The sequence below is a fragment of the Haliotis cracherodii genome, unplaced genomic scaffold (genome assembly GCF_022045235.1).
Source record: "Haliotis cracherodii isolate W230 unplaced genomic scaffold, xgHalCrac1.p SCAF_6, whole genome shotgun sequence".
Lineage (NCBI taxonomy): Eukaryota > Metazoa > Mollusca > Gastropoda > Lepetellida > Haliotidae > Haliotis > Haliotis cracherodii.
In genome coordinates, this window is record NW_027266319.1 from 13868227 (window position 1) to 13891673 (window position 23447).

Consider the following 23447-nt stretch of genomic DNA (forward strand, 5'->3'; position numbering starts at 1 on the left):
CCTTCCAGCAGATTGCAAACTATCTAGAAAATGATAAACTTCAAAGTAAATAGAGACACTGTTTATTACAGGCATGCAGAGGATTTAATACCAAGTCAGATTTCAGATTCATTTTTATTCTCTATAAACCAACAAACGTTTTCATACTTTCGTGTGTCACATCAATTGTGTTTAGAATTCAGATTCATTTTAAGATATATTCTCGTGATTTCGTAGTACGCACTGTATTGCAGTAACTGTAAGCTTATTGTTTCGCTGTCAGTGGCGCTTCTTGTTAGCGGTACGTATATTTAGTCACAGGAGTTACTACACTTCAATGTGTACTACGTCATCGGAAGAGGGAAAATGTCAGCGCCCATCACCGTGCATGATATGTAACAACGGGTGCTCAACCTGCATTTGTACCGTTTGACAGTTGGTGGGGCTGTGTTATTTAAGTATTTCAATCTGTGAATGAGTGTACTGACGAAGTTTTGAACCTGTTAAAGAGTTTATCAATTTTACTGAAAATAACACTAAATGGTAGTCGAGACCGGTTTGTTTACAATCACGTGTTAGCACGTGCATGTCAGCGACTCAAGGCTGATTGGTCAAGTGAAACATGAGGAGGTCAGATAATGAGAACAATAGACTATGCCGTCATTCATTGTTACGTTGAACAAATGTATTACGTCAAATGAACAATAGGTTGGCTTCAGTGAATGTTTTTCACTGCAGGTTATTGACGTTTCAAATACTTCTTCTTTCTAAACATTTGTAATATATAGAATAGCATACTCCATATCTAAAATGAATTATGTTGCTCACGAATAAATTTACCTAGTCCCTCGTGAAAGGCAGATAATTCATACTTCCTCTGTGCTTGTTGGATAATATTATTCCATCAATTATCTTATTGACACATTCAACCAATTAATTCTGTCAAAGGATAATAAGAACTATTTTGATGTCATGTACAGGAAACGGCTGTCATGACAGAGGCAACAGGAGAGAAAGATGCTCAGTACCAACGGGTTGTCAGCAAGGGGCCGCTGCCATTCCAATACATTAAAGTCAAACTGTAGGTGTTATCTCAGACAAACTTTAGAATTCCGCACCACAAACATGTGACAGTACCCAATGATATAATTTGCAAAATGTGTTGCAAGATACACTCGTGACGTCAGTCAAGCAACTGGGGTCACCCAGTGTGAATGAGCTCCTGACTGCGGTCTATCATCTCTACACTATATCATTGAAAAAAACTTAGTGTTGAGAGTTTTCAATATTTGTTTACTACTCCATGACTACTCTCTAAGTGTCCTAGGTAAATGTGCTCTCAGTATAACAGTGTGGAGACCCGTGAAGATCCGGGGAAGAATAGGGGCGCGTTGCAAGCCACGAATCGCTCAGAGAAAGTAAATTAATCGCTCATCCTGGTGTCTGCAACAGTTCGAAGCGCTTGCCCACTCTTCCAAAATGGCGGCGCAACTAGCGCTTGGTTGCCTTGACGTAATGAAGAACGTAATAGAAGAAACTCGATGACGAGCTGATGGAATTTATGAATACTTTGAATATGTAGAGCAGGCTGAGGATGATGGTGTCTTCGCTGCCTTTGCTGATTTCCTCTTTGATCCAGTCAAGAAATTCTTGTTCCGCTGTCAAAGTAAGCCGCCATTTTGGTTTGAGAACGAAGCGACCTCAGCCAGCGATTGTTTCGCTTGCAAGCGGCTGAAAGTTAGCGCACTGTTGTAAGGCGAATCGCTGTACATCGCTTGCAAGCGATTGGCGCTTTGCAACGCACCCCCGGTCTTCAGCAACCCATGCTTGCTATAAAAGGCGACTATGTTTGTCGTAAGAGGCGACTAACGGGATCGGGGGGTCAGGCTCGCTGACTTGGTTGATGCATGTCATTCTATCATGATGACAATCACTGGATTGTCTGGTCCAGGCTCAATTATTTTTCAGGCTGCCGTCATATGGCTAGAATATTGCTGAGTACAGCGTTAAAGAACAAACAAACAAATGACAGTGTCGATGTAGCTTAATCAGGCTAACAATCTGTGAGTTGCAAGTTAACATCTGTTTCTAGTCTTCATGACATTGTTCTCACAAGGAGTTATGGCATTCAGTTCTAAAGGTGCAGTAAAAATAGCCTTGAAAGATGAAAACAATAAACAGTTCCCATGGTTCCAGAATTTGAATTTACTCAGATAATCATGCTGATAGTGAAAAGGAAAATATAGGGATGAGAGAATTAATCATGTTTATGGATTTATTTGTACATGTTGTACAGTGTCAGTCCTTGATGTAAAAACTTGCTAACTGTTCTCCACATGAATTTTATAAGCCTTGTTACAAAATAAATTTCAGAAAGAAACACGATTCATGTACCTGAGCATGGATTGTAGTACTGTGACATGACATCAGCATTGATTAAAAATGAAGACAGGGACGATCAATTATTTTAATTTTATCTGGGTTCAACTCCCTTAATAAGCCACTTTCATATCCTGAACTGTACAAACCTAGTATTAATCTAAAGGGGGCTCACAAAATAGATAAATTTTTATATGACAGGCATATATGTTTGTTTGTTTGTTGTTTATGCTGCACTCAGCAATATTACAGCTATAATGCTGTCTGTAAATAATAGACTCTGGACCAGACAATCAAGTGATTGAAATCATGATCATCGATCCACGCAGTTGGGATACGATGACATGCATCAACAGAGTCAGCGAGCCCGACCACCTGATCCCACATCTTATGACAAGCATAGTTGCTTTTTAAGGTTAGCAAGGGTGATTAACTCTGTAGCAACTCACCGTAACTCTCCTTTCTTGGGCTGGACCATTGATTCGCAATACCAGTGTCAGCTTGCTCTCTATTCAGACTACAATCCTGGTAAATAAACTTATATTAACAAACGTAGTGAGAATACATGTAGTACCACAATACATATACTAGTAAAACCGCAGTGAATAACTACTTTTAACAACTAAAAGTCTACTTAAGCGAGTCTGACCACCCGATTCTGTTAGTGACGTCAGTTCTATATGTATCACACAGAGGACACAATGCAAAAATAGCCAGGAACCTATGTCGATATGAGGTCTTGAACATGTTGAAAACAGTGGGTGATACATATGTTAAGGTACTAGTAGAAAACAAAATATCTCTGTGAGGTGCTTCTGTGTACACACATAACTATGACAACTTTGTTTGGTGGTGCATGGCAGTGGTTGTGTTCAGTATGAAATTAAACCTGAAGAATTCTCAGATCTGATTACAATAATGAACTATTCCCAGTTGAATTGATTTTCTCATTGAAATATGACAAGTAGGATGCATACTTGTGACCATATTTTATTTCTGGTGCTTTTATGTCATTTATATAGATAGAGGGGTTTTGACAGTTTGCAAAGACATTATTAAAATCATAAAGGCATTATTTTGTATAAAATTGTTGGATTCCTGTTATTCAAAATACTTTCATAATCATTTTCTTTTAATGTTTTGATCTCAAATTTTAGAGAATTTGAAGACGGACAGCCTCGAGATGTGGGAGAGTCACAATTTAAGGCTCTCATCAGTAGCATGGTCAGGGAAGTCTACGGAGAGGTAAAGATAGAGTTAATGTTTCAGCTACCATGGCATACTGGATATTTCCTGCATAACTACAACTCACTGAAATACAAAAATGTCTTTCATGTAGTTTTTGCAGTAAAATATCATTTCAAACACATTACAAAATTCATTTTTAGAAAGTCTTATAAAAAAATCTAAAATCTATGAAAAGTGAAGGAGCACAATCTCACTGTCACTCTTTTCAGTAAATAACCATGAAACGAATGGTAAAGTTTTATTTCTGAATATCAGATATGTTCGAAATATGTTTTATTATTGGAGATTTTATTGTTATTCTCACATGGATATGCTGATTAAGAGTTGGCTTCTTTGGCTTGATATCCCCGGAGAAAGGAGACATGGGATATATAATATGATGAGGCTAAACTGGAGAAATGTGACACTGTTGAACCCACTTGAATAATTTGGGTTTTACATGGCGTTGAGTGAGTGAGTGAGTTGGGTTGAACGCCGCTTTTAACAGTATTCCAGTTATATCGCGGCGTTACACGGCGTTACGCGGCGTTGAACACCACTTCAGCTGTAGCATGGTGTCTCATCTTCAGGTGAAAAGAAGTCCAAATTCACAGTTCTCATATGTTGCTACGATAAAAGCCACTGGCACAGATGTGTTGCAAATAGATAAAGGGTTGTATATTGAGGAATATTGGATTGAACCAACTGCCAGCAGATCCTGACACAGCTAAGAGATGCAACTCCACACAGTGGAGTGTTGTCCCCGAGGGCAGTTCATGTGTTTGTGTATATTTTGCAGGTCGGCTGTAGCCTGACCTCAGATGTGTTGAAGTATTCACCCAAAGATTGTTCAGCAATTCTCAGAGTGACCCACAGGTGAGTTATGAAAACAAATATCAGAAGAGAATATAAATAATATCAAAAGTTGACATCAAAAATATTTGTTAATAACAACAATTTCCCCCTCAGTATACTTTTCAAAATGTCAAACTCACACAAACGTCATTAATCATTCCCATATGTTCATATCTGTGTACCTTTCTCTTGTTCTTCCTCGAAACTTGAGACTGCCGCCATGGTCTAGTGGTAGACCTTCAGGTCCGGGGTTCAATCCCTGGCTGCGTCATACCAAAAGACGTTAAAAGATGGCTGTTGTTACCCTGTCTGGTGCTCGGCATCAAGGGGCTAAAATACGGACTGGTCGGCTCAGAGTCAGTATACTGTGTCTGAGTGGGGTATTCATGTTAAACTGCAGTATGGTATCTCAGTGAGCTAGTACTATAAATCGGCATCAGTCCAGACTAGTACAAGCAGCCACACACACACATTCATATACGTCACTATATAAGTGCAATAATCTTGGACGCAATCTTAAACCCAATTTCACCTCACCTCTCCTTCTCGAAACTTGTGAAACTTGTGAAAATAAGAAAAGGTGGGCCATAGATAATAGAAACACAACACGCATGTTCAGTGATGGATGTTAAGCATGACCCGCATTGATATTGGTCAGCTTTTACCACATGTCATATGCAGCTCGCCTTGTGTGCTCAGAGTTATTTCCCTTTGACTGTTCCAGCAATGCAGTAAAGGTGTGGAGCTCATTGACCCTGTGCAGTAGTTTTGAGGGAGAACCATGTGCTTTTAGAGTTCTGCAGGTGAGAATCTTATAAATTGATGTAAATTTGTGAATCAGTGAATTTGTTTAGTTTCATGCATGGTGAGGGATTTTTCATTCACAAGGAACAGGTAATCTGTGATCCTTTGTTACAAGTCTGGGGGCGGTGGTGTAGCCTAGAGGTTAAAGCGTTCGGTCGTCACGCCAAAGACCCGGGTTTGATTCCCGACAAGGGTACAATGTGTGAAGCCCATTTCTGGTGTCCCCTGCCGTGATATTGCTGGAATATTGCTAAAAGCGGCGTAATCCATACTCACTAACTGTTACAAGTCTGTTATGCCATTCATTACTCATAGTAGTAATAAGAAAGAATATTTTGAAATATGTTAGAGACTTGATTTGATATACATGTATACATGTAGACATTGTCAAAGGCAGCTTAAAGTTGTGACATGAACACTACATGACCCGGTGTGTAACATAGCTAACCACATCTGGGGTCGGGGTGGCAGCGGGGGGTCCAATAGTGTGAGTACAGGTACCAATCCTGGATCTCCACTATGTGTGCTAAACTTCATGTATACATGTTGATGTCAAGACCAACATTAGATGACAAGTACAGTTGTACCATGTTGTCTTGAATTCCTTGGAACCAGTTTGACTTTGCTGGACAGAGCTCCAGATAAGCTTTTGGTGTTGTGGGTATTTTACCCATGCATTTCAAAATCATTGGGTATCTGTAATTCTATCTGGGTGTTCAAATTTCTGTTACCCACTAGTTTTTACACATGTGGGTATTTAAGTTAAATATTTAAAAACACTGTTCATCTAGTCCCTGCAAACTGGTGTCGTGTGGGTTAGAGAGCTCAAACATACCACGACACTTCCAAGAGAAAGTGTGATGGCAAATGATCATGATGTAACTGTCATCGTGGAGTTTGGCAAGGTTGACGGAATGCCCATCTATAATTTCAAAATAAGTTGCTGATTTGCTAATCAAATATGCAGGGTTACTTCACAATATTTTGATGATACGCACACGTTTTATTTTTGTAGCGTATCTGTAATGTTCGTTGCATTATTGATACACTTGGATGTTATTTTACAGCGTATTTCTGCATTTCTGACGCGTATTTTACGCAGATACGCAGCTTATCTGGAGCTCTGGACAGAGTTCAACGCATCCAACGTATTACTGTTTTAAACTAGTCATCAGACAACAGAAAGCATCTCTACTAGATTGTTCAGCCATGTTACTACCCATACTAATACTTTCTAGGGCTGGGACGAGTCCAAACTTACTATCCAGGTACCCACCCCAGTATTACCTGACCTTACCCGGATACCCGCTGTAGGTCTCAAGAGGTAGGTACAAACTGTCCGATTTGGAAAAGTTTGACCGTAGCTCTGGTAAAATGTGTTTAGAAACGATCTGGTGTGTACACTGAAGTTAACTGAAGTTATATTTTTATTCAAACATTTAAAAGTCAGGAGGAATGGGCGTAGTACTCAGGAAGAACTGCACACATAAGTGACTTGTAGTTTAAACATAGAGTTTTAGATACTTTTTGTCATTAAACAATATATCCCATGACTAACCACGGGTCCGGGTATTCCTGTGGGTACCCGGGTCCTCCTCAGTATCCACCCGACCCGAGTACCCGAGTTACCCGTCCCAGCCCTACTACTTTCAAACACCAACTTACGATGCTACTAAATACTGCAGTCACAACACCACCTGAATTCGCCTAACACAATTTGTAAACACATTGCAAGATCACGTGACTGCTGATCAATGAGCATGTGAGAGGATCATGTGACTGCTAATTAATGAGTGAGTGAGTGAGTGAGTGAGTGAGTTGGGCTTATTGTCGCTTTTAACAGTATTCCAGTTATATCACGGCATGTCAGCTTAATGTGGGAGGAAAGCCCGAAATGATGCAGGTCTCAGACATTTACCACTTTGGTGAAACCCACGAGCACGGGTATGGTGCTGACAAACCTAGAAACATAATCGGGGCGAGCCGGGATTCGAACCCACAACCATTGGTTTCTGGCATGCCCAAGGGACGCAACTCTGCACAGCAAATCATGGCATGGGTTTAAACAGTGACTGTATGTCGAACCACAATCAGAGTTCAGAGCAAACCACGATCACCAGTCATCACAGCTGTACTGTATGTGTATATTTCCCATTTAGTTTTGTATGTATTCTTTGAGCATGCATGTGGATGTTTTTGAGGCTCGAAAAATTCCCATTTCACATTGTTAAAAATAGACTTTATGATGATTTTATGTTAAAGCAACACCAATACATGATCAGACTGACTACTAAATCCCTGAAGATCCTGGTTAGAATAGGTCTTCAGCAACCCATGTTTACCGTAAAAGACGACTATACTTGTCGTAAGAGGCGACTAACGGAATCGGATGGTCAGGCACGCTGACTTGGTGATGCATGTCATTGTATCCCAATGGCATGGATCGATGCTCAGGTCATGTCCCATCCAGGCTCGATTGTTTACAGACCGCTGGAATATTGCTGTGTGTGGCGTTAAACAACAAACAAACAAATCAGACTAACGAGCTGACTTTATATTGAGTTTAATGTGGTGGTTGTACACTGATGAACCATTTCAACCTTCAGATGTTGTCAATCACTTAATACAGCAGTCGTTGTATAGCATGAATTTGATGCCAGCATGCAAGAGAATGACCATGTGCAGCATGCAGACAACTGAAGTCACGACATGTTAGACTAAACACCCTTTCATCGCTTTGCTAAGGTGGCTCACTCGGAAAACAATGTGTTACAATACTGAACATGATATGTGAGGTTGCAGGGTGGATTCATTTCACAGAATTTTCATGCCAAAAAACTGTTGCTCTTTAACCTGACGAAATCAACTTTAAATGCATACTTACAATATGTTTATAAGTCTTTGCTGATTTAACACCACTGTCGTGGGAGGTTCTTCAAAATGTTGATGAACATCAAAGGCAGATTCTTGAAATCTGGACAGTCTGTAGGACATTCTGACAGGATCAGATTGTCAAGCTTGCTGGCTTGGTTGATGCATGTCATCGTATCCCAATTTGGTAGATCGCTTGCTCTTTGGATTGTCTGGTCCAGACTCGATTATTTACAGACCGCCGTCATACAGCTGGAATATTGCTGAGTGCGGCATTAAATAGCTAACAAACAGAAACAGGAAACAGATTGCATGTACTTATGGTAAGTGTGGTGTTTCAAGGGTTTACTCCCGCTATGTCCCCACATTTGTTACAAGCAAGGCGATCGTGTCAAGGATACGTAAGAGATGGCCCCGAAGTGATATTTCAAAAAAGAATTTAAAACAAACAAACAAACATTCGATAACATAAATTACTGTAGAATTTTTATTTCAAAACTCACTGATGATGAGACTGTTTGTTATCACACAGTGATTTTGCTGGAGACATTGGGAAATAGGATATTTTCATGCTATTAGCAACTTTTGTTTGGACATTGTTCTATATCATTACCAAATATGAAAAACAATCTTTTGGACATTTGGATGACTTTCAATCAGTGGCCTAGGAAGAGAACCAGTCTTACCCACAATCTAATATTAAGTCTTTGAAACCTTTCTTGTATGACAGAGTTATGTCCCTTCCACCATGTATATGGACCTTAATTTCTGTCAATTTGGTTAACGGGGCAAGTGAAATATATTATGAAATAGGGCCGAATACATGACAGATATTTTAGATAAGTTGTTGATCTGTCCCAGATAAACCTGTTAAGAAACAATTAATAATCACTTTTTTGGGCTTGTGATAGACATGGTGGGAAGAATCACAGATGTTGATTGTTCGTAATTCATTTCGACTATACAGTGCCAGTATGTAAAACACATTCATATATTTTTCGTCCATAGGGTTAGAAATAACTAAGTTTATAAAAATTGTATGTGCACTAGTGCAAATATCACTTCACCCACACCATTATATTGTTTGCGTCATTCAGGATGGCCTTGTTAATGTCTTGATTCACATTGTGACGTAAGATCAGAATGACATCACACTAGAGATGAGGTCATAGCTGAAGATCGTTGACGTCATTAGACAGGTGTGGTAGTTGTCTAAGACGGCGGTCAACGATCAGTGCATTTTTCTAAAGGGGAGTTCAAAAGGATTTCAAATAATGGATAATAAAGAAATGATTGCACTCACATGTGTGTCATACCGATTTTACCCAACATTGGAGAATTACTTATGTGATTAGGCGATTAATTTTTTAAGGTTGATTTACGGAATTTTGTTTTTTTCTTATGATCTCGGTGGTCAAGAAAAGAATTGACTTCACATGAACATGTCAGTGGTCGAAATTAAGTTTTAACAAATTAAGTTTCTGAATTTCCTGAATTTCCTGAATTCATGCCGCTTGACTACACTCAGGAAGCATATGAATGTTGCAATTTTCGCGACTAAATGACTGCTCAACCGATATGTCGTAACTCTTACCAGTCTATGTCACTTCAAACTTTGCGGTGAACACTTTGCTTTGAATTTCGTATTTCACAATGAATCCTCTCTTCAACACAAACTAATTGCAGAGATATTTCATGTTAACTAAAAAAAATATTTTGTACACTACGAGAGTCCGCAGGATTAGAAATTATCAGAATAGTCAATTGAAATTTATTTTCATTTTGCTATTTTTCATGTCGGCAGATCCATAAGCCATTATTGTGATGAGGACAAGTAAACGTCCAATGATGGTAGTTAGAGTAGACGAGTAGATGTTAAGGGTTGCAATTCTGATCCAACTTCTTTGAGTGGCATTTAGAAGTTGTTGTGATGAAGTAAGACGAGTTCTATGGATGATCATCACTTGCTTGATAAAGGTGTTAGGATCTACACCGAAACGTCGCACTAATTGTAATAAAGAAGTTGTTCATCCGTAGAACTCGTCTTACTTCAATTCTGAACCAGTTCTCGTTGCTTCAATTTTGCTACAAATTGGCACTGAATAAAACTGACGGAAAACATAAACATAGTAAATGTTTGCGTCTTTTTCAAGCAGGTCTTGTTACAAACTCTGAGGACTTATAAAATAAGACAAATTTCTGAGACTGTAAGTGTTGAAATCACTTTGTGGAACAGGCTCTGAATGCATGTCAGACGAGTGAAGGTCCGGGGTAGAATAGGTCTTTAGATACCCATGCTTGCCATTGAAGGCGACTATGCTTGTCGTAAAAGGCGACTAACGGGACCAGGTGGTCAGGCTCGCTGACTTGGTCGATGCATGTCATTATATCCCAATTGCGTGGATTGATGCTCATGATGTCATGATGTCAATCACTGGATTGTCTGGTCCAGACTCGATTATTTACAGACCGTTGTCATATAGCTGGAATATTGCTGAGTGCGGCGTTAAACAACTAACAAACAGGAAACAGAATGCATGTACTTATGGTAAGTGCGGTGTTTCAAGGGTTTACTCCCGCTATGACCCTACATATTCCTCTTTTGTTACAAGCAAGGCGATCGCGTCAAGGACACATAAGAGATGGCCCGATTATTGGATAAGTTAATTCTTGAGGAGAGTTCGTTACCAATGTGTTCGTTGAAACACATTCTTGTGTTGTCAGTGCAATACAAGAATCAAGAAATTTTTCCTCCCAGGGCCTAGTTCTCCAAGGCAGCTCTAGAGCTAAGACTATTACCTCCAATGGGCGGATACAGAGGGGGGTGCGGGGGTGCGCACCCCCCTTTTTATTTCGAAAAAAATCTTTATTTCTGTATAAATTACCACCAAAGACAATAAATAGATCTTAATTGTGCACCCCCCCTTTTCAAAAAAGCTGTATCCGCCCATGCCTCCCATACATAGAGATTATTAGCAGAGTGTGTATCTGTATCATAGATTAGGAATAAAAATTGTATTATGCAAGTTTTTGGTGAGCAGAATACATATTCTTTTCCTAATATTTAATTACACAAGGGTAATAATCTCTCTATCATGTAATGTCATTCTTAAAATAATCGGAAGTTTAAGATGTAATTTCACTCAGTGAAGTAAATTTTTGGTACTGTGAAGACAGTGTTTTTAGTGCTAAGTGATTTGTAGTCATGTTTGTCATACATAATCCCATAATCAGAAGTACCGCCTCTGTGGTCTAGTGTTAGAGCGTCCGTCTGGAGAATGGAAGGTACGGGGTTCGATCCCCAGCCGCGTCATACCAAAAGACGTTTAAAGATGGTACTTGTTGTTACCCTGTCTGGCGCCCGGCATTAAGGGGATAAAGCAAGGACTGGTTGAGTTGGAGTCAGTATATTGTGTCTGAGTGGGGTATTCATGTTAGACTGCGGCATGGTATCTCAGTGGGCTAGCACTATAGATCGGCATCAGTCCGGTCTAGTACAAGCAGCCACACACGCACACAGACACATGTGCATGCACGTCGCTATATAAGTGCAATAATCTTGGACGCGACGTTAAACCCAATTTTACCTCACCTCACCATAATCAGCAGACCCCAACCTAAACTTATTGGGAATGTAGTTTATTGAGAAAGCAGACATTGAATCAATGTATGGAGATTAAAAGTAGTTCCTGCTAGGTGACCTCATTTGCATATTTATTGGATCATGATACCAAGCTTATAGCTTGGGTTTATCACATCGATGACACTATCCATTATAGGATAAGTTAAATTATACCTATTACGGTAGCAGTGTCAAGTGAAGCTCTTATGCTGACATTTATTACAGTACAGCTCAGATATGTCACAGGTGCAGTAGACCGCCTCCGTGGTCTAGTGGTAGAGTGTCCGCCTGGAGAGCGGAAGGTTCGGGGTTCAATCCCCGGTCACGTCATAACAAAAGATGTTAAGAGATGGTACTTGTTGTTACCCTGTCTGGCGCTCGGCATTAAGGGGCTAAAACAAGGACTGGCTCGGAGTCAGTACTATTCAAGTTAAACTTCGGCATGGTATCTCAGTGTGTTCACATTATAAATTGGCATCAGTTCAGACTAGTACAAACAGCCACACACAAACACACACACACACACACACGTGCATGCATGTCGCTATATAAGTGCAATAATCTTGGACATTTAACCCCATTTCACCTCCTCAGCGGGAGGTGCAGTAAACTATAGTTATAACAAACTCAAAGGTACGACTAATTTTATATTTTTAAAACCATAGTTCATTATAAGCATTTTGACTGTCAGACATCTTGGATCAATTCACGTGACCACATCATGTTACTTGATAAATGACAAAAGTGTACGCTGTAATTTTACAATGTTTTTTTCATCTCAAAAATGACATAAAAGACATAACACGAGTAAATACATGTAACAAATATATTTTTCATACAGCTTTATTGCCATACAGACACAAAAACCTTCTGCTTGCGAAGAGTGTCTGCCGTAATTTTATCCCCACTCTAGAAGTCACATTTTTAAAGACAGAATATATCCACTTGAAAGACTATAGCCTCGTCACTGTCTGCTATTGTTAAGTGAGGGTGTAAATTCAGGAGTGTCACCACTAATCCAGTTAATCACTTCCCTTTGACTTTTATTGCCACTTGAACAGCTGTGCATGGCCGCAGATATTTTGGTAGAACAGCTCAGAGAATACCAGTTCATTATAAACATAAACATTTTGTTGACAGACTACACACAGTACCACAAAGTGAGTTCGCTGTATCAATTATTTTGTTATAAGCGTGTGTATTATATCCATCAACTTTATATGATAAAATATACAGCAAACGCCCTGGACTAAAAAAACAGTTCGTTATATCCGTCATTTCGTTATAAGCATGTTTATCATAAACATAGTTTTCAGTTTTTTTACCTCCCAGAATTTGCCTGTGATCCTAAGGACCAGCATATGTCAAAATCTACTGGTCCTTTTGTGGTCAAAAGAGTTAATTGATGATAAATATAAAAGGAAAATTAAAGACCACTCCAGGTTGTTAAGGTTTCTGATTGAGCTTCAGAATTTGCATCAAATTAAATTTCCATATCCAATCAGATTAAATCGACAGTGTCCGCAAAATGACACTAGGTTGTTGGAGTCACCTTTTTATTAGTTCCTCTTGTCCATGAGAAATTTTAATAGACTAGGACCAGTTGACCAGTGTTGTCATGGTATCATGGTAATCAATATGTGGGGATTGTGAAAATCATTTCTGAAAATGCCTGTATGATCTCTATGCTATTTTAAAATGGTTCAAAAGATAATAGTTGGGTATAAACTAGGGCTGTCATGATCCACTTGCGTATTCGATGAAACGAAATGTATCCCGTCATGAATTGAATTCGTTATTTGAGGTCACTAGAATTGAATATTTACACACAAAAATTAAAATATGAGTGTTTTTTACTTAAACTTGTCTGTTATTTATCGAAGCCTGATATAAAAAATGGAATATATACAAGCCATGCAGTATTGAACTGAAAATGTTGAAAGTTTATATATCAGTGAGACATTTCACTTATGAACTAAGCCAACACTTAAAATATTTATGGGTTCAACGGACTGAAGTCACACTGAGAAATAAAATAAAAATAATATAAAAATAAAAATATTTGTTAAACTGGTCTAACTTTTATTTATTAAAAAAATATACCAATGAGACACCAAGCATAAAAAACTAACATTGCAATTTGTTTTACCTCTAGTCACTGAAAGTGCCTTATGAAAATGACAAAATCTTCCTTGACAGAATATAAGGCCTATACAGTTACTGATCATATCTGCACATTTATACAGCATTAGCATTTGATTATTTTTTGTAAAACCAGCCTACGTAATCAACTCTAAAATAAAATCCAAAATCAATTGAGCGACACAAACTTATTTTGTTTTTATTTCTACCAAAGCTAATTGGTTACCAAATACATTTAATCCATGAAATGTAACTAGTGTGGCCAAACATTAGTCTTACAGCTGATGCAGATGAAAGGCTCAATAGATAGGAACCCCAAAGATTCCATATATGTTTCTAGTTCTCTCTTGTGTAGTGATGCTAAAATGCTTGATTGCAAAAGTTAATTTCATTGAGTGGACTGTCTGATTAGATATTAAGCCTGGTTATGAATACATAATTTCCCAGGTGGTCACAAGAACAAGACATAATCGGCTTGAGAGCTCACCTGGGGGCACTTTCAGAAAGTGATCTTACAACTCTAATCGTACAAACAACCCTGATAGACGGACAATGTCTTACAATAATCATTAGGCTTAAGGTTGTCTACTGGGACAAATTTCCCCCAAAACTATTTAAGTTAGAGAAATGAAATTTTACACACTGATATTACTGGTCATGATCTTAAATGAGTTGGAAATTGGTTCTGTAAATTATGTTTTCACAGAGTTATGGCCCTTGCTCCATGCTTTTCAACTTTGTGCATTGTGTCTGCAATGGGGTCAAGTTTTCTCAGAAACTACTGATGTTACTTGAATGAAAGTTTACTTGCTTATCTTAGAGATTCTTGTCTAGACTGAGTTTGAAAATTGGTGCTGGTAATTATTTTTTTTTACAGAGTTATGGCCCTTGCTCCATGCTTTTCAACTTTGTGCATGGTGGCTGCAATTGGGAAATGTTTTCTCAGAAACTACCCACATTACATGAAAGAAACTTTGCACGCTTATCTGTGAGATGCTTTTCAAGACTGTTCAAAAATTGGTCACATTAATTATTTTTTTCGTGAGTTACTTCTCTTGCTACTTGTTTTTAGAATTTGAGCATGCACAGTTACAGCCCTTGATGTTTTTTTGCAAGCTCAGTGTCCAAATGGAAAAAGAAGAGAGGAATTTGTTAACTGTAGTTCAAATTTTCTACACTACAATAGAGGCACACGGGGAAATCGCTTACAAGGGATATTCTGAGTGTGGGACCTGAGTGTGTGATTGGTGTCATACAAGTAGTATCCCATATTGCCATGCAACTGAAGCAATTTTTCCCTGGCATATAATGTTTGGGGATACAGCGATCAGCCAGCCAGCCACTCTGTCCGTCCGTCCGTCCATCCGTCCGTCCGTCCGTAATCATTTCCTTTTCCAGGGCAGAACTCGAAAACAATTCAGTGTATTTGATTGAAACTTGGCAAATCTATCAGTCACATACTGAAGTTGTGCCTTTTGCTATTTAGGAATTTAAGAAATTTTTATTTTTTATGTTTCCATGGCAACAAGTTGGACTTAAGTTTTACAAGGGTGGTGTTCATTTCCGGAGTGTAACTCAAAAAACGTTAAATACTTCCTTACAAAACTTTGCCTGTCTACCAGGCACATACTGAACTGGTGCCTTTTGCTATTTAGGAATTTTATTAATTTTTATTTTTTATGTTTCCATGGCAACAAGTTGGACTTAGGTTCTATAAGGGTGGTGTTCATTTCCGGAGAGTAACTCAAAAAATGTTAAATACTTTCTAACAAAACTTTGCATGTCTACCAGGCACATGCTGATCTGGTGCCTTTTGCTATTTAGGAATTTTATTTATATATATTTTTTTTACGTTTCCATGGCAACAAGTTGGACATAGGTTCTATAGGGTAGAGTTCATTTCCGAAGCATAACTCAAAACCCATTCAAAACTTTTTAACAAAACTTTGCATGTCTATCAGACTCATGCTGAACTTGTGCCTTTTGCTATTTAGGAATTTCATAAATCTTTATTTTTTACGTTTCCATGGCAACAAGTTTGATTTAAGTTTTAATATATAGAAATGTTGGGTCAGTTACCTGTTTTGGGACCATAACGTGTTAAAGTGGGTGGGGGATATAGATTACTTTGTTGACTTTACACTTGTTTAGTATTTGTTTCTTGTAATATGTCATTTGTTTGCATAAAAAAAATCCACAGAAACACACTTGTTTTACTTCCCATTTCATAGGGATGCGACCATGGTGGATCTCTAGTGGGTAAACAATGTAAGCTCCTTCAAGAACATTCAACTCTCGACTCATTACATACAGAATTGCACATTTAGTAGTGGTTACTTTACAGACAGCTGCAAGAGGGATATGTCTTCTTTCTGATGACTCTTGTTTTCCATCTTGTAGTCACCCCACTTTTTTCATTTTTTTAAAACCACTACATCAACCATTTCACAACCAATACAGCATAATAACAATGCCATACGTTCATGTGTAGGTTCTTGCATTTTGGAATGTTAAAACTCTCGAAGTCAATATGTTTTATTATATATTTTTTTAAGTGTTATTCTGCCAGTCTGGTCCTCTGAAAGTGAGCGTGGCATTAATAAACACACACTGTATTATTGTTAAAATCTGCAACCATAATGTATAGAGTATTCAACATAAAATGTGTGTTACTGTCGTCATGATCAATTATATACTGCTAAGAAATGTTAAGCATCACCCAATTCTTTCATATTACCATAGTTAATCTGACATGGTATGACAGATTAACTATTGTCATTTGAAAGAATAGGGTGATCAATGACATATATTTAGTAGTATATGTGAATAAAACTAGATATTTGATTAAAAAAAAATTAAGTCATAAATTGCTTTCTAAAAGCACATTGATACAACTTTCAAGTGGCATGGGGGCGATGGAGTAGCCTTGTGGTTAAAGTAACTACTCACCACGCTGTAGATCCTGAAGTGTTCCCAACCATAATATTGCTGGAATATTGTTATTAGTGGTGTAAATCTGTCGCTTGCACTCACTGACTCACTCACTCTCACTCACCCACCCAAATGCCCACCTATCCAGCCACTCACTCACTCACTCACTCACTCACTCACTCACTCACTCATCCACTCACATAGCATGGTGAGCTACAGTGTATTTTTCAAATAATAAATGCCAGTGATTCCATGGCTCAACTCTTGCAGTTGATGACACATGGACCCTAATGGATGCTGTCTTTTGATGTTATTGATCAGAATTCACCATCTTTAAAGACAAAAGATTAAATCATGTGTGCCTTTTTGTATGACAATATCAAAAAGGAAATGGGTCATTATTGTTGTGGAGAATACTTCAACTCAAGCTGATTCTAATGATTGACAGCTTGTAGGATTCCTAGATAATCTGATCTTTATTTCCGAGACCGTTTTCAAAACTTTCCCTTGATTAAACCCATTTTCTGAGATGCCTCGTCACTTTTAGCATGTGAATTAATCAGTGGGGATCAATATCACCACCTGAAGACATTACACATTCATTTGAAATGAACAGGACTCCCATGGAAAACTAAGGATCATTGTCCCTTCCAGTGGGCCAAACCAATTTTAGTTTTTCACTCGCCTTTTTATCCTTTTGAATGTTGATTTAATCTATATGCAGAATAATTTGAATATGTCTGCATTAAGAGGACTTGAAACACAGATTTTGGTTGGAATAAAACTACTGGCACCCTGTGGTCATTTCAAAATACATGAGATAAGATGGAATATGCATGGTTGCAGTGGCTTTACGTTGACTTTCCGGTAGATGATGTAATTGATGCAAGATATTGAAATAGATACAAAAAATAGATTATGTAATTGATGGAAGATATTGAAATAACTTTAAATTAGTTTGTGTAAAAATATGTATGAGATGGATTATTTAACTGATGCAAGATACTGAAATATATACATGTATTTATCATATAATGGGTAGGGTAAAGCCAAAGGATAAAAACAATATCTGTTGGGGTCATATGCGGATAGAAATCCAAATATCAAAGGTCAAATAGGGACTACTTTCAGTGTTTACAAACAAACCTGACGCCGCCTTTGTCATTCGGCAACTGAGTCAGAATTAACCATCAGGAATCTGGATAAACTACAGAGATAATTGCTATCATTATCAAAAGAATAGGCTAAGATACCAAAATCAGTGTCTAACGGTAACATAGCTGAGGCATTTTACAAGTTTTGGAAACTTTGGTGATATAAGTTGTAAAACAATTTTGCGAGAGCACTAGCCAAGCTTGATCACTTTCCATATCTGTGCTTGTAGACCTCTGCATCTTGGAACCTTTCCCACAAATTAAAACAGTTGGATTTGGTCGAAATATGTTATCTTGTTTCCTTTTGTCACTGTGTGTACAACTGACTGGACTTAGTAACGTTGACAGGACAGGCCGATTGTCAACATCGTCTGACTGGTCGTGATGTGTCATAGACTACTGTTAGAGCTACCCTTTGATAAAGGGCAGTTACTCTAGCGGACAGACCGATGGATTGCTGCAAAACGCAAGTAAAAACAATTGGATGGAAAGAGATCTTCGAGCACAGAATTGAAGAATGACATTATATGAGAAAGAGGTTATCACGCGAGTGTGTTTGGGGATGGTAAATATACTGTATTAGGAATAAACACTTTGTATTTAGCTAGCCAAGGCTCACAAAATACAATGTTTATTCCTGATACAGGATATTTACCATCCCCAAACACACTCGTGTGATAACATCTATATAAGTATCTGAAATAGACTCTGCAATTGATGCAAGATATTGAAATAGATAAGCCTTAGATATGTAATTGATAAAAGATATTTAACAATATGTGCGACAGATTTTGTAATTGATGGAAGATACAGAACTATGTATGTGTAATAGAGTATGTAATTGATGCCAGATATTGAACTAGGCATATGAAGAGGCCCGAGAGAGCAGCCAGATTGTCCATGTGTTACTGACATGTGGCGTCTTGCGTTGACAGCAGTCGAGTTTCAGGGAGGAGAATATTGGTTTGTGATACCCCTAGCGCCAGAGTTTACTTTGGATAAATGATTCAGAAAATGTGACTGACAATCTTCGAAGTGGTTGTAAGGCACTGGGGGTAATGTGAAATGAAAGTTTAATATAATCAGAGATGCATTTGTATTATTTCAGATTGATCAAACTGTCAATAAATCTTGCTGTATAAAGTGTTGTCCTTATTATCTTTATTGTCGATTATGTTAATTACCTCTCATTATCGTTGTTCTCATTACCATCAAAAACGCTCGATCATCACCATCAATTCCTTTATTTTCTTCAATGTAATTAACCTATCACCAGAATGGAGTAGACCACGTCCCCTCAAAAAGGGGTGAATTTGATATCCGTATGACCTGTCATGAAAACTGCATGCATGTTATAGCCTCACATGCAACATTTGTGGAGATATGGATGTTTTTTACATGCATGTCCCATATCGCCCATTCTGTGTATAGTCACAGAATACATTACTAAAAATATTCAGTTATTTTTTATTCCACCTTTCATGGTTTTTAATTGCTCCAAGGTTTCAGATCTAAACATGATGGGTTATTGCATAGTACCCAAAATATAATTGATAAACAAAATATTTTCTTACATGTTGACCTGAAAAATATCTATCACTTTTATGAAGGCGGGTTTTATTTTGTCACTTTGTGATTGGCCATCATGTGGTTTGACATGCAGTTATGCCAAATGGGACCGCCTCCGTGGCCTAGATGTAGAGCGTCCGCCCAGAGAGTGGAAGGTCCGGGGTCCGATCCCCTGCTGTGTCATACCAAAAGACTTTAAAAGATGGTACTTGTTGTTACCCTGTCTGGCGCTCGGCCTTAAGGGGTTAAAGCAAGGACTGGTCGGCTCGGAGTTAGTATACTGTGTCTGAGTAGGGTATTCATGTTAGACTGCGGCATGGTATCTCAGTGGGCTAGCACTATAAATCGGCATCAGTCCGGACTAGTACAAGCAGACACAGACACAATGTGCAATAATCTTAGACGAAGGTTAAACACAATTTCACTTCACTTCAATTCACTATGCCAAATAGTAAAAGCGTCTTGCCAAAACCCAGGTTTTTCTCCACATGGGAACAATATTCAACCGCGATTTAATCTCTAACCTGCTCACTCACACATTAGCATCATTTGTGTCTTCCTCTAAATGAAATGATCAGTCAATAGTATCACTGGAACATTCCCATTATTTAGTCTGTTCGGTTAAATTGACGACATCTTATTTCCTTTGTTAAAAAAGGTAGTCTATTAATGTTGTTGTCCGACCCTAGAGTAGGTCAATATTTCCATATGAAGTTGAAAAAATAGTCCAGAGAGACATTACTGTCACAATTATTCCCTGGCTAGTACCATCTCAAATGTTAGTGCCAATAATTGGCCTTGCTGAATGCGAATGAAAAACTATTGCTGTGACATTACTTGAAGATGTCGTGCATTCAGACTGTGTGACTATCTTTGACCAATCATCCCAGTGGTCTTTACAAAGCCGATTGGTCACAATCAATTATAGCAAATATCTTGTTAGAGGACCATGTGTCCTCTTCAGTGTGATTCAGGCCTAAATTCTAATCACATTTTCACCCTTCTTGTGGCTTTTACTCTCCTCGAGAGGCTAGTCTGTCGACTGTACAAGCTCCGGGAAAGAAATTAGACCCATGAGGGTGTTTCAATGGCTCTGATTGGTTGAGGCAAATGGACATTTATACGACACGTGGACGTCACTGACATTTGCCCAATTCCAGATGGTATGACTTTGGTCAAACTGAGTTTAGGGAGACCTTGCCTCTGGCGTTGTCTGTAAAGTTTGTTAAAACACTTAGGTTGCCTCACATCAAACATTGTATTATGGTTGGAATGTGTCAAGCTACACAGGCCATGAATATGTTAGTATTGAACTGACTTATTTCTGCTTCACCACTACCCTAACTCACAGGGGACGCTTATGAAAACTGCATGTACACCAGTCAGTGAATGTTCCACCAAAAGTAATAAATCACCACCCTTTTTTCTTCATGAAAGTAGGGTTTTACATCATCTTTAGCATTACTCCAGCAATATCATGGGGTTGTAGGTAGAGGTGGGGTACTGTGGTGGAAGGGAGGGGTTGAGAATTAGGGATGATGGGTTTGTTTGTTTGTTTGTTTGTTGTTTTATGCTGCACTCAGCAATATTCCAGCTATATGACGGCGGTCTGTAAATAATCGAGTCTGGACCAGATAATCCAGTGACTGATATCATGAGCATTGATCCATGCAATTGGGAATCGATGACATGCATCAACCAAGTCAGCGAGCTTGACCACCTGATCCCACTAGTTGCCTCTTACCACAAGCATAGTCGCCCTTTCCAGCAGGCATGGGTTGCTGAAGACCTATTCGAGTCTGTATCTTCACGGGTCAGGGATGGTGGTGATGGGTCAGGTTGGGGACACTTAAAAAGTATTATCCTGCCATTTTATTAAATTCCTGGATCCATCCTTGAAACTTTTAATTCAATGCCAATTCATCACTGTTATAGATCCATAGATGGGGAGGCATGGGTGACAGGTGCTTCATTCGAGTATGCCAGAATCCTTATGACCAAGGGTTTGAATCTTAGATTAACTTACTTTGTCAGCACCCTGCTAGTGTTAAATGATTGATATGCTGTTCAAAAGCTCACTCACTCACTCTCTGTGTATATTGTGAGTGAGTGAGTGGGTTGAGTTCAACACCACTTTGAACAGTATTCCTGTTATATCACGGCGTATCCGCTTAATGTGGGAGGAAAGCCAGAAGTGATGCAGGTCTCAGACGTTAACCACTTCGGTGAAACCCACGAGCATGGGTATGGTGCTGACAAACCTAGAAACATAGTCACTGAACCATGATTTGAACTCGCGAACATATAAGTTTCTCGCCTGCACATGTGATGCATCTCTGCAAAGCAAATTGTGGCGCCTTAGATGACTGGGCCGCTCATGCCCCCATATATTGTGAGAAGCCATGGGGAACAAGTTGCATGCTTGTGTAGTCAAAGAGTCCTTGTAATTCATAATATTAAAAACAAAAGATGTAGAATTCTAGAATTAAGCTACAACATACAAGAGCTGAAAACTTCAAGGGCTTCATGACCAATGTGTAAGTGATTGCTTAATATTTTGTCTGCTTAATGCCCTCAATGCTACTGTTGAATGCATTTTATTCAACAGGGTGTGTCGCAAGCCGTGCAGCTGGCGTCGGACCCATTCAGAGGTGGTGACCAATATATTCATGTTATTATGTGTGGCTCAATCACCGTTTAGACGTGACATGGAATACTTCACATGCAGCTTGATCCGTTGTCAGGAACTGTGATGCATTTTGTAGGAAACAGATCAATTCAGATTTTTTTCAATAAGAGAGTATTGGCTGTGTGATCGGTTCAAACTTGAGAGTTGTGTTACAGTACATTAATATATTGTTGTATCTTTCAACAAGATCTTCTGTTTGGAGAAGGGGATGTCCCATGTACTGTGAAACTGTTTGTGTGGAATCGTGTGGGTATACCAGGTTAGAATAGATTCCTGGCAGCCATTGCTTGTTTTCGAGGTGACTCATTGGAACAGGTGGTCAGGCTCGGTGAGTCACGGAACAGGTGGTCAGGCTCGGTGAGTCATGGAACAGGTGGTCAGAATCTGTGACTTGGTTGATTGCGTGTCAGAGTACCCAGACAGCATGGGACATTGCTCATAATATCAATCACTTGTTTGTCTGGAACAGACTTGGTTATTTACAGGCCAGGAAATCATATAGCTTGAATATACCTGAGTGTGGTTTTACACACCTAAAAACTGTTTGTGTGGAAATCCAGCTTTCCAGATGGTAACTGTTGGGATGGCTACATATGTCAAACTCACTGACAAACTCACAAACTTATTGTGTCCCAACTGCGTAGATCGATACTCATCTGGCAATCACTTGAGACCTGTGAAGATTCAGTGGTAGAATAGGTCTTCAGCAACCCATACTTGCTGTAAAAAACGAATATGCTTGTCGTAAAAGGCGACTAACGGGATCGGGTGGTTGGGCTCTCTGACTTGGTTGATACATGTCATCGATCCCAATTGCGTGGATCGATGCTCATGATGTCAATCTCTGGATTGTCTGGCCCAGACGCGATTATTTTACAGACCGCTATCATATAGCTGGAATATTGCTGAGTGCGGCATTAAACAACAAACAAACAAACAAAAACAAATGATTGTCTGGTCAAGGCTTGATAATTTACAGACCTATATAGCATGAATATAGCTAGAATATTGTGGCACTAAACTACAAACAAACAAAACCTTTGTATAAACAACATAACTCCATAATAATGGTTCATTAATCTGGTCATAGGTGAATCTGAATGATTTCACTCATAGTAATGTTCAGATTAACCAGGTTTTGCTTAACCTCTATTTTGCGATTTAAACCCAATAAAATCTGTTTCATTGCATAATTGAGACTGGTTATTCTCTGGTGTTGATGTTA

General features: G+C 38.7%; 1 protein-coding gene across 3 annotated transcripts in view; it reads left to right on the plus strand.

The window, feature by feature from the left end:
- Positions 1–333: 333 nt before the first annotated feature.
- The window catches only part of LOC139445164 (ribonuclease P protein subunit p14-like), a 46896-nt gene continuing 23782 nt past the window's right edge, over positions 334–23447 (plus strand). The window contains exons 1-5 of one of the 3 annotated variants that reach the window (XM_071226277.1): positions 334–418; positions 960–1060; positions 3516–3603; positions 4385–4461; positions 5165–5243. In XM_071226277.1, coding sequence (XP_071082378.1) covers positions 972–1060; positions 3516–3603; positions 4385–4461; positions 5165–5243 — 333 coding nt within the window. In that variant the 5' untranslated portion in view covers positions 334–418; positions 960–971. The other 2 variants (XM_071226279.1, XM_071226278.1) reach the window with 2 other exon arrangements.